Source organism: Juglans regia, chromosome 3, assembly GCF_001411555.2.
Source record: "Juglans regia cultivar Chandler chromosome 3, Walnut 2.0, whole genome shotgun sequence".
Classification (NCBI taxonomy): Eukaryota; Viridiplantae; Streptophyta; class Magnoliopsida; order Fagales; family Juglandaceae; genus Juglans; species Juglans regia.
The window spans coordinates 30929954-30944514 of NC_049903.1; the positions used below are offsets into that span (position 1 = coordinate 30929954).

The 14561-nt window shown below is 33.0% G+C and overlaps 1 protein-coding gene across 1 annotated transcript; it reads right to left on the reverse strand.

Annotated features, from left to right (window-relative positions):
- Window positions 1-2081: 2081 nt before the first annotated feature.
- Window positions 2082-4454, reverse strand: LOC108979938 (L-type lectin-domain containing receptor kinase IV.1-like). The gene has a single exon (XM_018950736.2). It carries the CDS (start codon window positions 4315-4317, stop codon window positions 2299-2301), a length of 2019 nt encoding a protein of 672 aa, XP_018806281.1. The 5' UTR covers window positions 4318-4454; the 3' UTR covers window positions 2082-2298.
- Between the last annotated feature and the right edge of the window lie 10107 nt (window positions 4455-14561).

The following is a 14561-nucleotide window of genomic DNA, read 5'->3' on the forward strand; positions in this document are numbered from 1 at the left end:
AGCGTGACTCGACCATGAAAGGATTTTTACAGCTATGAGACATGTTAGTTCCACCATCTACCTGCAGCCAAGAACCATAAGGAAAACCCTCCTGTTCAACAACTTCCTTCTTAGACAGCCACAAATCATAGTCCCGATCGGAATGACCCAACTTCACACAACAATAGCAAAAATTTGGGAGTTGTTCATATTCAGACGAACCCAAATTATATCTTCTTCCAATAGACAAAGTCTTTTTACACGGGGCAATGGTTGATGAATGTCAATATGAACACGCACCCTTGAGAAAGCACCTCAACTAGGGATTGATCAGACCAATTGATATCTTCTATCAGACCAATTGACTCACCAATACTACGGACAGTGACAACATTCATCCCTTTTAATGGCAAATCATATAATCAGATCCAAAAGGATGCAAGATTCAGTGAAATACTTGATGGTTGAAGATCACCAACGTATTACGTTAAGAGCACCAAATCAAATGCTTATCAAAAGACCATGGGTCCATGGGCTATAAAGAAATTCCCTCTCCTTATCACTCTGTTCTGACAAAGATAATTTCTGCCACTTCTCAAATAGATCATAATCTATTATAAGATGGATAATTCCAAACACAACCCATAGAGAGGGATCAAACTCATATTAGTTATAACAAGAATCAACTCTCAAGTTACGGAAGCAAATTGATTACTAATGTTGAATCTTGCTACACAGAACTTTCACATTATTCTGTACATTACTTAAAAAATATATGATTTTACTTTTTTATTCTCATATTTTATATCTCATATTTCATGAAATATATGATAAAAGAGTAAAATCATATATTTTTAAATAGTGTGAAGAGTATGAGACTTATGTTTAAAATTTTTCATCAACGTTAACTAAAAGAGTCCACAAAAACCAACCAAGCAGCTACAAAGAAAATTTCAAAGTCAACAAACCAATTAGGAAAAATTTAATTCGACAAAATTAGATTTTCCATTACAAATAAGGAAAATGGTATTAAGAAACCAATATTGGTAAATAAGTTGTTACTATGGGATTATATATTTCTTGGATATATGTGTGCGCTTTAATATGTAGAGTAATACTTCTTTCATCTAGATCTTATAATTTCCGGTCACAATAATGATGTGACATATTTCAAGTGGGCACTACTTAAATGAGTTATAGAAGAGATCACTTAAATCATTAAACATTATCATATGAGATTGAAGATGGAAAAAAAATTTAAGATGAAAAATAAGTCATAACATATCAACAACTAAGAAAAAATAAAATAGGATAATGATAGGCGTACTACCTCGTACTACTCGTTTATTATTCTTTTTTATTTTTATTTTTTTTACTTAATGATTAAGAAAGTGACTATTAGTGATGTTGTATATTTTATTTATTTTTATTTTTTTTAATGATTAAGAATGTTAAAAAAATACTTAAAATAAAAAAATAAAAATTTTAAATACACTATAAAATAGTAATAGTATCATATTTCTCTTTTATATCATTACTAAAATAGTCACTTGATATTACATTTTAGTCGAACTAACACTTCTCTAATTTAATTTTTTTTTTCTATTTGTACTTTCAACTTAATTGGAATCAGTATTTTGTACTTTGATTAATGCATCCTTAATGGTGTTAGATCAGGCACCAATGACTGGACGTCACATGTAATCTACAGATTAAAAAGATAAATTAAAGCAAAAAATTAAAAACGATTTAATGAGATATTGCAATTGGAGGTTGTGATGAATTGAGTTGAATTGTGAATAATAATATTTTGTGAGTTTCATTAAGATGAGTTTAACTTTTTAAAATTGAGATGAATTTAATTTTTGAAAAATTCTATTTACAGTCTTTACTTAGAGACGATATGTGCAGACATTTTATTAAATGAGAAAAAAATTATTTTAAGAGAGATATTTTTATAATTTTAAAAAATTTAAAGATAAAATTATCTAAATTTGCATTGAAGTTTTTAAATGGCGACTGTACGTAGCATTGTTATTAATTTTTTAAATTAAATTCTATGAAATAAGTTGAAATGAGTTTAATTTTTTTTACGAAAAATAGAAAAAATAATAAATTTTATTAATAATTGATTTAAAATGAATTAAATTTGATTTAACAATCACATTAAAAGTAGAACAGAGGAACTAATCTGTCCAAAGATAAACAACAGGAACTGTGTTGATATTTAACTCAATATTCGTTTTTCACGACAACGATTTACAACAGATTTCAAGAAGTTCCGACTGCTCACATACCCAAAACAAAAGAGAATTTGAATCAGCGACCCCCCGAGAGAAGCGAGTCTGCAACAGAAGAGGGATGCGTAAACTCCTTGCTCATGGAAGACGGATAGGACATAGCGAGATTAGTGAAACCTACGTTGTGCGCAAATGTCAAGCCGCTGGAACATAGACCAAGCGATGACAACTCTGGAAGAGGAATATCACCCTCCAAGTATTGCACAACTTGGCGCATGCTTGGCCTAGCTGCAGTCTCTGAATGAGAACACAGCAACCCAAGTTTCAATACTAACTCCATTTCCTTTACCACATAATCTGCACCTAGATTTGGATCCCTTGCCTCAAGAATTTCCCCTCGATTCCAAAAAGAAAAAACCCAATCGACCAAAATGGCATCCTCGGCTCCTTGCTCTATTGGTCTTCTTCCACAAGCAACCTCAAGCAAAAATGCCCCAAAAGCAAACACATCTGTGCTTGTTGTGGCCTTGCCGCTTCGAGTATGCTCTGGGGCAAGATACCCAAGAGTTCCTACCACATGGGTAGTTTGAGGATCAGTTCCGTGATCATACAATCTTGCAAGACCAAAGTCTCCTAATCTACTATTCATTGCACCATCTAGCAAGACATTGCTGGCCTTGACATCTCTATGCACTACAACTTGCTCCCATTCTTCGTGTAGATATAGCAGACCCGATGCCACGCCTTTAATTACTCGAAATCTCTGGTCCCAATTGAGTGTGATCTTGGGTTGATCGAATAGGTATTTGTCTAGGCTTCTATTGGGCATGTAGTCATACACCAAAAGCAGCTCCCCCTTGCGCCGGCAATAGCCCAAGAGTGAAACTAAATTCCTGTGGCGAAGTCGACCTATACTTGCAATTTCTGCAACAAATTCTCTCATTCCCTGTCTTGATTCATGGGAGATTTTCTTCACAGCAATCTCAATTTTAGAGGTAGGTAATACACCTCTATAAACCCTACCAAATCCACCAACGCCCAATAGTTCTTTATCCTTGAATCCTTTTGTGGCAATATAAAGATCTTTGTATTTGAATCTGTGAGGCCCATAGTCAAGCTCCCAGTCTTCTACCAATTCTGCAAACTTCCTCTTCCTTTTTACGACAAAAACTGCAGCTGAAATTGCCACCGAGACTAAACTAACAATCATCATAGGTAACCCAATTGTCAGAAGTTTAGATCTCTTTTTACCTCCAATCCGAGGCAGCTTGGGAAGTTGAGAGAGGACAAGTGCTGGAGCCTGGCCATTCATCTTAAAACTCCAACCCAAAACATAATGGTTTGATAGAACAGAGCCAGTCGAGGAAGAGAAGCCAACATACATATTGTCGTTAATGATAGGTGAAAGATCACGAGACAAAGACAACAGCGGGATTTTGGGTTTATCGACACTGATAGGAGCTAAAGTGACATTGATTTGCCTCTCCACACCATCATAATCCACCCAAACTTGCATTTGGTGGCCGCTAATAAGGCTCATGTTCTTAAACCCACCATTATTATCAGCAAAGTATCCTGCAGGAGCAGATCTTTCGGACTTCAACCCATTTATATCAATCCCAACATGATTGTCGTTTATGTCGGTAAACTCGTTGCTCTGGATTGTATCGAGTTCTATGGCAACCACATGATTGGTGGAATTACCATTGTTGGTCCCATTGAAAAGGCCAAGGTACTGGCTTGGAAGTGCTCCTGGGATCCCTTTAGTTGGAGCAATCACGAAAGCAATCCCATGACCGCTCAAAGAGGGATATTGAGAAATGATGGAGAACACAAAAGTCGTAGAGAAGGAAGAAGAGTTACCATTTAAGGAATTCTTGAAGCTTATTGGATTGGGATAGAAAGCATGACCCTTCTGCTGTTTGGTGTCATTGGTGAGCTTCAAAAGGCCATTAGCAGTGATTTCGGCTATGCCGTCTAGGCTTAGATTCGCCGATCTAAATCCATTGAAGGTGAAGCTGAGATCTTCTGAAGCTACGAAGCCTACCAGCAGAGACAACAATATTCCAAGCTTCGAAAACATGGCTATATTTTGCATACACCTCTCTCTTCTTCGCACGGTTTCTTAGTTTCAGTACTTTAATATTAAGTAAATGCAGCGTTTGGTTACATATCCGTCATTACAAGATGAAGAACTTTCGAGTTTTTACATTCTCACCCACTTTGTGAATGTCCCATAATCACCGTGGAATATCCACTTAAATTCCACCCAAGTTTCAATGCAGGGGCCCCCATGAAATACGAAACAGAATCTCTCATTTTCCACCACAAAAATAGGGGGGGATAAGTCTAGATTTATGCATTTTGGAGTCTCTTGACAAACCTAAATAATTTGCATTTTCAAACTTGTAAACATGTGTGATTCCAAGTAATATGGTCTATAATCCACTCGGAACATCTCAACAATTATTAGGAACATTCTTCTCTCAACATCGTCAACGATATAATAAATAGCTACCAATCATGTTTTTCGAAATCTATTTTTAAATAATATTCTTAATTATTTTTTGTATATTAAAATGGATCCACTTTAAATTTTTATATTTTTATTTATATATATATATATAATATGCTGAAATATATATATATATATATATATTGTTTATAGTCTCTGTACGATAAATGGACAGTGCTATCAAAGTGCAGCAGCCATGGGACCATCACAGCTGCCATTCTAGATTACGTGGGAATATTTCGAATGTGTCCATTTTAGGCCCCGATGTTGAGTTGAGATGATTGCCCAACTGCCCCTTCTAGGCCGGTGCTAGACTTTCCATTTTGTTTTTACTAGTAATCATATCTTTTGACACGTAACACATACTTTTCTTTATTTATTTTTAAATATACTTTTATGTATTTAATATTTAATGAATAGACAGGTAGATAAACATGTGATGAGAACTGCTACACTCACAGAAGATTTCCACCGAAATCTTCTACCGAAAGGTAAATATATATTTTTTTTTTTTTGCTTTTTTTTCAATCATTTTTTAAAACACTTTAAATATTTTTAAAAAATATAAAAAAATCATAAATTCATTTAAAAACATTCCTTAATCACTAAGTAAAAATAAAAAAATAAAAAAATATAAAATATATTTTCGGTAAAAATTTTCCGTGAAAATCTTCTAGAGGAATAGCATTTTCCAACATGTGATATAAATATATGAGTGGCACTGGAGCCACCGCTCCTGCTGGAACTTTTTGTTAATGGTTTTGAATTTTTTATTTTTTTATATTTATTTTTTTAAAACAGTTAAATATTTTGAAAATTATAAAAAAAATTAATAATATTATTAAAAAATACTTACTTAATTATTAAATAAAAATAAAAAAATAAAAATAATACAGCGATAAAAATCATTGACAGAAATCATGGATAAGAGTACTATTATTCTAAATATATATAATTAAAAATAATAAGATTTAAAGTAAAGAATAATATTTTATTACATTTAATTAAAAAATAATATCTGTATGTTCTTTATTTTGTCATCACATTTTGATAGTTTATATATTTATTTTTATTTTTAATTTTTTTAAATAGTTAAGAAATTAATTATTAATAAATTGATATTTTTTTTTTCAAAAATATTTAAAATAAAAAAATGTATAAATTGTACTAAGTGGCACACAAAATGAACACTTTGGAGCTGAGTAGCACCAATGTTAATTAAAATAAAGAAACCCAAGTGGATACCTGCACCATTGATATTACTTGTCTTTGATATCGATCTGTATCTTCTCAAATATCAGTTTCGATTGTGATAGATGCAACCATTAGTCTTATTAATAGTTCCTTATGTCAAACTTGTGGGAACTTAACATAATATTTCAAGGCGGCGAGGGAGACGGACTTGACTCGGAAGTCGACTTAAAAACGTTTCGACTACGGAACGTTGTATTGACTTAAAAACTTAAAGATTGGATCGTATGATTAATAGATTAGTGAAAACTAATAAATAGTTTTTCAATAACTTAATGTCACATTATGAAACTATGAATGAAATGGTAATGGTTAATAGGATGATGAGTCAGAATTCCTATTCCTAGATTATTTGTAATAACCCAACGAAAAAATCTTATTCACAGCTTACTGTTGGTGGAAGCCCCAGCACCCCTAACGTGCTGGGTTGAAAAAAAAAAAAAAATTATGTGAGGTGTGTGGAGAGTGTAATGCACAGTAGGCTGATCTCTAGCATTGTTCTAACCCAACTCCCAGCGGTGTCTCAATCCCCCGTATCTCTCTCTTCAATTCCTTCTCCCGTACATACATATTCTCTCTCTGTAACCTTAACCAACAACTATTTCTTCTTGTTGTTTCATCATCACTAACGACAATGTTAGTAAATTCTCATCCTCGTAAATAATATATTTAATAAATTTTGAATATAAAATTTGTTAATATTTAGTATTGTGAATTGTTGATAACATACCTAGTTGATTAGGCTGTAAGGGTATATTAAAGATGAATTTAACATTCAAGTATTAGTGGTGGGTATTAGCTAGAATAAATCCATGTATATGTCACTGTTATATGGTTGACTGTAAACTTTATTTATGTTGAAATAATAAGGTTATAAAGGCCGGTTTACGTGTTGTCTGGCAACGTATTTGCAAACTAGAAATTTGGAATTATCAATTTTGGAGGATAATATTTTAAAACAAGTCTAAATTCATGTTATTAAGGTTTGTGTAAAATTTTAGATTTAAGTGAGATCATTTTAGAGGTTGTGTATTTGATATATATTTGTAAACAGAGAGAAAGTTTTAAAAATATAGGCAGAACTCTGTCTGTTTATGGTTTTGGGTTTGGGGCGTTACAAAGGTGGTATCAGAGCTTAGGCTTATGATTCTATAGACACTTAAGAAATGAATAAGAATGTTGATTATGGTTGTAGCATACGTTAAAAATATCGTAGAATTAGGACTTGATCCTCATTATATTTTGGTTTGGATGTCGATTGGTAGTGGTAGTTTTGTTGATTGTAGTCTAAAATTGATTTGAGGTTTATTGATTTTTAAAAAAATTTGGTATAGTATTGTTTGCTGGACTTATTATTGTGCTTTTATTTATATAACTCATTTTGGTGATAAAATGGGTTAAATATGCCGCCAAAGCAGAATAAGAAGTTTGTTGTTGAAATTTTGGCGTTGGAACATAATTTAGAGGAAAAGAATCTAAGATAGGGTTACTCTTTTGGAGAGTTTAAAGTACACAACCCTCTTATCTTCTCTGGGGAGCCAAATCTCGTGGTAGCGGAAAAATGGTTATTTAGAATAGAGAAACTGTTAAGAGTGTTGAATTGTACTGACACACAGAAGGTCCAATATGCTACTTTCACCTTGGAGGACGCTCTTGAGAGGTGGTGGGATAGTACATATTTGCTATTAAAAGAAGAACTTGGCTACTTGGGATAAATTCAAAGAAGCTTTCAATGATATCTACCATCTTGAAGTGGTAAAGGATCGAAAGGAAAATGATTTTGCAAATTTAGTTCAAGGGCCCATGAACATAGAGCAATAAGCTGCTAAGTTTACTGAACTCTCCCGTTCTGCCCCTCACTTGATTCCGAATGATGGGAAAAGAGTTCAAAAACTTCATAAGGGTTTGAGTGATAGAATACGTCACCTCATATTGGCGTCAGGTGTTAACACATACACGGAAACAGTTAGGAGAGCCATAGCATTAGAGAAAAAATTTAGATTGAGAGATTCTATCAATGTATACAAGAAGAGATACTTGCAACCTAGTGCCCAACCAGGAAAGGACTAAGGGCAAGGTTTTAAAAAGAGATTTTTTAATAGGGGTGATAAAAATGGACATCCTTCCCAGCAAATGAGTGGTAGTCACGATGTGGAAAATATCATGGAGGGCAACCATGCACTACTGAGGTCAATTTATGTTACACTTGTAAACTACCAGGTCATTTTTCTCGTGAATGTCCGAATAATAAACAACCACAACCAATTCAAAAAAATAATAGTAGTATGGGGAAACAAGTTCAAGGGCGAGTATATGCTATGACAACGCAAGATGCCTAGGCTACGAATGAGATGGTCACAAGTATACTCAATTTATTTTCCGTAAATGCCAACATACTTTTTTATTTTGGATCGGCTCATTTCTTTGTTTCCAGGGTATTTGCTAAGAATTGTGATAAGGAACCAAAACTACTTAATTATGAGTTAGTAGTTTCAACTCCTACAGGCAGTACATTAATAACAAATCTTGTACTCAGGCCATGCATGATTATTATTAAGGATAGGGAATTGTTACCAGACTTGATAGTCTTTGATATGCATGATTTTGATGTTTTTTTAGGAATTGATTGGTTAGCTGCATATCATGCTAATATTCATTGTTTTGAAAAGAAAGTAGTGTTTAAACCTCTTGGAGAATCTGAGTTTAGATTTAAAGGATTGTCCACCAAGTCTTCATTACGAATAATATCGGTTTTAAAAGTCAACCTGTTACTTAGGAAAGGATGTTATGGGTTCTTGGCTAGCATAGTAGATGTCCAAAAGGAAGAGTTGAAACTTGTGGATATACTTGTAGTTAGAGACTTTCTTGACGTATTTCCTGAGGATTTACTTGGATTACCCCCGGATCTAGAGATAGACTTTTCTATTGATCTTGCACCTGGTACCAACCATATTTCTATGACACCTTATAGAATGGCACCAATGGAGTTAAAAGAACTTAAGGAATAATTGCAAGAGTTATTAGAAGGGCTTCATTCGTCCGAGTATATCACCTTGGAGAGGTCCAATATTGTTCGTGAAGAGAAAGGATGGCAGTATAAGATTATGCATAGACTACCGTGAGTTAAATAAGGTTACTATAAGGAATAGATACCCCCTTTCCCTCATTCATGACTTATTTAATCAAATAGTAGGAGCTCAAGTATTTTCTAAGATTGACTTTCATTTTAGATATCATCAGTTGAAGGTGAAAAAGGATGATGCACCAAAGAGGGCTTTTAGGACTAGATATGGGCACTACAAATTTTTAGTTGTCATTTGGATTGAACAATGCCCCAGTAGTCGTCATGGATTTAATAAATAGAGTTTTTTAAGAATATCTAGATCAATTTGTAATTATCTTTATTGATGATAGTTTGGTCTATTCTAAGAGTCAGAAGGAACATAAAGGGTATTTAAGGTTGGTACTACAAATTTTGAAGGAAAGACAATTTTATGCCAAATTAAAGAAATGTGAGTTTTTCTTGGTCAAGTCGCTTTCCATGGACATGTGGTATCCAAAGATGGAATTATGGTAGACCCTAGTAAAATTGATGTTGACTACATGGACTAGGCGTACTAATGTGAATGAAGTTCGCAGTTTCTTAGGTCTCGCGGGATATTATAGGAGATTTGTAGATGACTTTTCTCGTATAGTAGTGCCATTGACTCAACTAACTTGGACAAATGTTAAGCTTGAGTGGACTGATGAATGTGAGAGTAGTTTCCAAAAGCTTAAGCATAACTTAGGTGTTAACCATATCCTCTGATTTTGGTAATTTTGTCATTTTTAGTGATGTCTCATATAAAGGATTGAGTTGTGTGTTGATGCAACAAGGAAACATGACTGCATATGCTTCCCGCTAATTGAAGGGCTATGAACTAATTTATTGTACTCATGACTTAGAGCTAGGTTCTGTAGTATTTGCATTAAAAATTTGGAGGCACTATTTATATTGTGAGAAGTGCAAAATTTACACTGATCATAAAGGTCTAAAGTATCTATTTACTCAAAAAGAATTAAATTTGAAGTAATGAAGGTGGTTATAATTAATTAAGAATTATGATTGTACAATCAACTACCACCCTGGTAAGGCCAATGTAGTGGCAGGCGTACATAGCAAGAAATCCTTTGGTGCTACAACTGCTTTAGTGACCACTTAAAGGCAAATCATGTTAGATTTAGAGAGGTATGTGATTGAGGTTTTAGTGGATGATTCTCGCTCTTACCTAGGTAAATTAAGTGTACAAGCCACTCTGATTGAGAAAATTAAAGAGAGCCAAGGCAAGGATGCAAAATTGCTAAAGATCATGGAGGAAGTACGAAATGGAAAGAAGTATGAATTCAACATGCCAGATAATGGTATTTTGAGATTTAGAGATATGCTGTGTATGCCAAATGATCCAAAAATAAAAGGACAAATTTTAGAAGAGGCTCATAATTCTCGTTATATCATACACCCAGGGAGTACTAAAATGTACAAAGATATTCGAAGTACATATTGGTGGAATAACATGAAACAAGAAATAACTAGATTTATTGAGCAATGTTTAACGTGTCGACAGGTGAAAGTGGAACACCAACGACCCTTGAGTTTATTGCAAGCACTTCTTATTCTAGAATGGAAGTGGGAGCATATATCTATGGATTTTGTGTCAGAATTTCCAAAGTCGAATAAAGGATAAGACGCAATTTGGGTAGTGGTGGATAGACTGACGAAATCAGTGCATTTTCTTCCAATTAAGGTGAACTATCCTCTCAACAAGTTTGCCCAAATTTATATATGAGAGAATGTAAGGTTACACGGTGTGCTAGTAACCATCAAGATAGAGATACACATTTTACCTTAATATTTTAGAGTAAATTGAAACAAACCTTAGGTACGAAATTAGCTTTTAGTACAACATTCCACCCAGAGATAGATGGACAGTCTGAGAGAACTACCCAAATCTTAAAGGATATTTAAGAACTTGTGTGATAGATTTTAAAGGGAGTTGGACTGACTATCTACCTTTAGTAGAGTTTGCTTATAATAGTAGTTACCAGGCGAGCATTGGTATGACTCTTTATGAGGCTCTTTATGGGAGGAAATATATATCTCATTTTTGTTGGGCAAGGTTGGTGAAAGAAAAATTTTAGGGAGATTATAGAATGGACTTGTGAAAATATGTGATAGGTTTCTTTGCTGCATCCAACTCTAAACAAATCGTCACACTATCTGTTCTCGTATACATCACGTAAAATTATCACTACAAATAAGCTTTCCAATGGGCGCAGTTAGAATATGTAAAATAGAGGACTGATAAAAGTTCAAGGCTAGACCAAGAAGGAATACCCAGACTGGCACAATAGATGGCTCCTCCTCCTCAACAAAATCTGGAGACCGGTGAAACGGTTTATATTGAATACCATCAATGTCACAAGCCTCAAGCGAAAAAGCCTTGTTGAAATCCCCTTCCGACGTAAGATGGATAAAAAATTTATGAAGCAATATCATGGCAGAGACTACTACCACCCTTAATAATCCCCATCTACTCTTGATGAACAAACATATGGCATCAAAAGACGAGCGTTGCCTTAAAAATTTCAAAACCAATGAAAATTGAAATGGTTCCACTGATTTCTGAATCTCCTCTTTCGAAAACTGAAAGCACATCTCCCCATCCATCACTTTTGGAGCTCTCATGGATAAAGGAATCTCAGGAAGCGGCTAAGGAGTGGCGGATACCAACTCTGCAAAGGAACGAGTTTTGGCCGCCGGCATAGGACCACCTAGGGGTCCTGCAGCTGCTATGCAGAAACACTTAAAAACTCTAGAACTAAAATAGCTTTTCGCCAATCGCAATTAATCAACTCCCCACCACGGGTACTTAAGTTTAAGTTAGATGATTAACCACCCCATTAGAAAACTCTATAAATGAGAGTTTTATGTTAATTGAGAGAGTGTAGAAAAAGTGAAAGTACAAATTAAAGGCTATCACGTCTCTCTATAATTTTCTAGAGCATCCATTTTGATCTCTTGATCTTGAAGTGTAGAATTATTTTAGGAGACTCTATTAGCCTTCTAAACGACGCAGAAGTGCAATCATAACAATTTGACTTGGACTATAAAAAAGGTAAATATCCGGACTTGTGAAAATTCCAATCCACTTGAAGTAATTCGAATTAACCCAATTTAACATAAGAAATATTGGATAAACAAGGTAGACTTTTGGAGTTAAGAAGAGGAAGATTTGTGAGAAAGAAGATGATGAGAGTGAGACGATGTGTCTCATGTGAAGAGGGAGATGATTTTTGGAGTTAAGAAGAGGGAGATTTTTTTTTGGGGGGGGAGGTTCCACTGGACTCACAATTACAATTAGCCTAATGCTTTATATTACGTGTCTTAATTTCAGTGGTGGGATGTAAAACAAACAAAGTCACCCGTCCCGTTCGAAACTTTTCTCTTTTAAAAACCATTGAAAATTCAACTCTATGGGTCATTCCTTCAAAACTCCCATGGACCCTTAATTTTTAAATAAATTATTTTAAATTAACTGTCTCGAAGAGGCATTCATGTTTCCGGTGAGAATTAAAAGTTCTTAATCCGGTATATATTTATCATTGTTACATTTATTGTTTATGAATTTGCTTTGGGATCACCCTAATTAATTTGAAATGATTTTACTAATTATTTTATGTGCAATCAAAACTACTGATAACTCCTCGATTCAAATGGTGGGGTTTGTTGTTATACAAAGCAACCTGTAATGTAAAATGATATACACAATTATAAATGAGAAACACTTTTATAAAGTAATTTAAAAAAGTAATTTAAAAAGTGTAACTATTATTTTCTTTTTTTATAAATATCCACATTTTAAAATATGGTTATATAATGGGTATTAAAAATGTTTGTGTGTTACAAGGGGTGGCAATTTGTGTTTATGAATCGTGTTAAATAATAAGTATTAGATTATATGAGTCAACTCTAACCCAACCCATTTAATAAAATGGGTCAAATCCTAAAATACGAACTCGACCCATTTAATTAATGGATTACACAATACGACCTGCTTAACATGTTTAGTAATTAATTTTTATTGGATTAATTTGCTCTAATTAGTTTATTTCGTTTTATATAAATAGGTTGAACTTACCTGTATATTTATTTTTTAACCTAATTAATATAATTTCATATATAAAAAAAGGATAACTATATAAATAATTCACAAATACAATTAGATTGATGATAAAATATTTTATTATCAATATCCAAACTTATAGTATAAACAAAAACTATTATTTTTATAAAATAAAATTACATATTAACAAAATCGTTTAATAGTTTGAGATATAACGTAGTCAAATACTAATATTAATATTACAATTAAAAAAATATAATATTATATATTTATAAAATTTAAAAATAAAATTTATTCATGATATACCGATGGATTACAGAGTTCACCAATTAATCTGCAATTAATCCGTTTATTAGTTGTGTTTTATTAAGTTAATCAATTTTGACTTAAACTTGTTTATATCAAACCCAATATCGCTTATTTCGTTTCTTAATGATATGAAATTGACCTATATTAATTACCAGCCATACGGGTATGATTAATCATATCTAATATGGTATATTCGTTTGTTTGTAAAAGTAACCTCATGTGCTACACGGTTCCTTATAAAGGAAGACATGCCAAAGCTTTCAGTCATGAAATAGATGGCGAGTGATCGTAAGTCGTGTTTCATGATGATGTACATGAGCATGGACCGATCGAGTTGACTTCATTCACCATATATTTCATTAGCATATTAGCCAGAAATTTGGAGTTTTTGGTCTAAAATCATCATCGCGTTTTCTCAAAAAGATATGGGTTGTTGGCGACATTTTGGTTACAATAATAATAGTAATAATACCAATTAGATTTGTATGTTTGCTAATTTGAATTAGCATAAAATAGGCAGCTTCTCTTTGCATTTTGGGAGAAAAAATTGGACGGAGAAATGCTATATGAAGTCGGGAGTGTGTAAGCGTTGTGTAATCTTTTTAAAAAAGAATATAGTCTATTATTAAAAAATTATTTTTTTTTTTCATGTAGATTCTGTATTTATTCACTTTTTTTAAAGTGATTATGCGATGTTTGCACACTCACGATTTCAACTATCATTTCTCATTGATTGGACGTCACATGTAATCTACATATTAAAAAGATTAAAAACGATTTGAAGAGAAATATAAGGTTGCGAGTTGATTTGTGAATAATAATATTTTATAACTCTCATTGAGATGAGTTTAATTTTTTAAAATTGAAATAAATATAATATTTTAGATTAAAATGTATGAAATACGTTGAAATGAGTTTAATTTTTTTTTACGAAAAATTTAAAAATTAATACATTTCTACAATAATTGATTTGAAATGAATTTGATTTAACAATCTAAAACCACTTTAAAAGTTGAACAGAGGAGATAATCTGTCCAAAGATAAACAACAGGAACTGTGTTGATATTTAGCTCTGTATTCGCTTTTCACGACAACGATTTACAA

Bases quoted from the DNA above. Each gene is read 5' to 3' on its own strand.
- LOC108979938 (XM_018950736.2), bottom strand. From the start codon at position 4,317: ATGCAAAATATAGCCATGTTTTCGAAGCTTGGAATATTGTTGTCTCTG.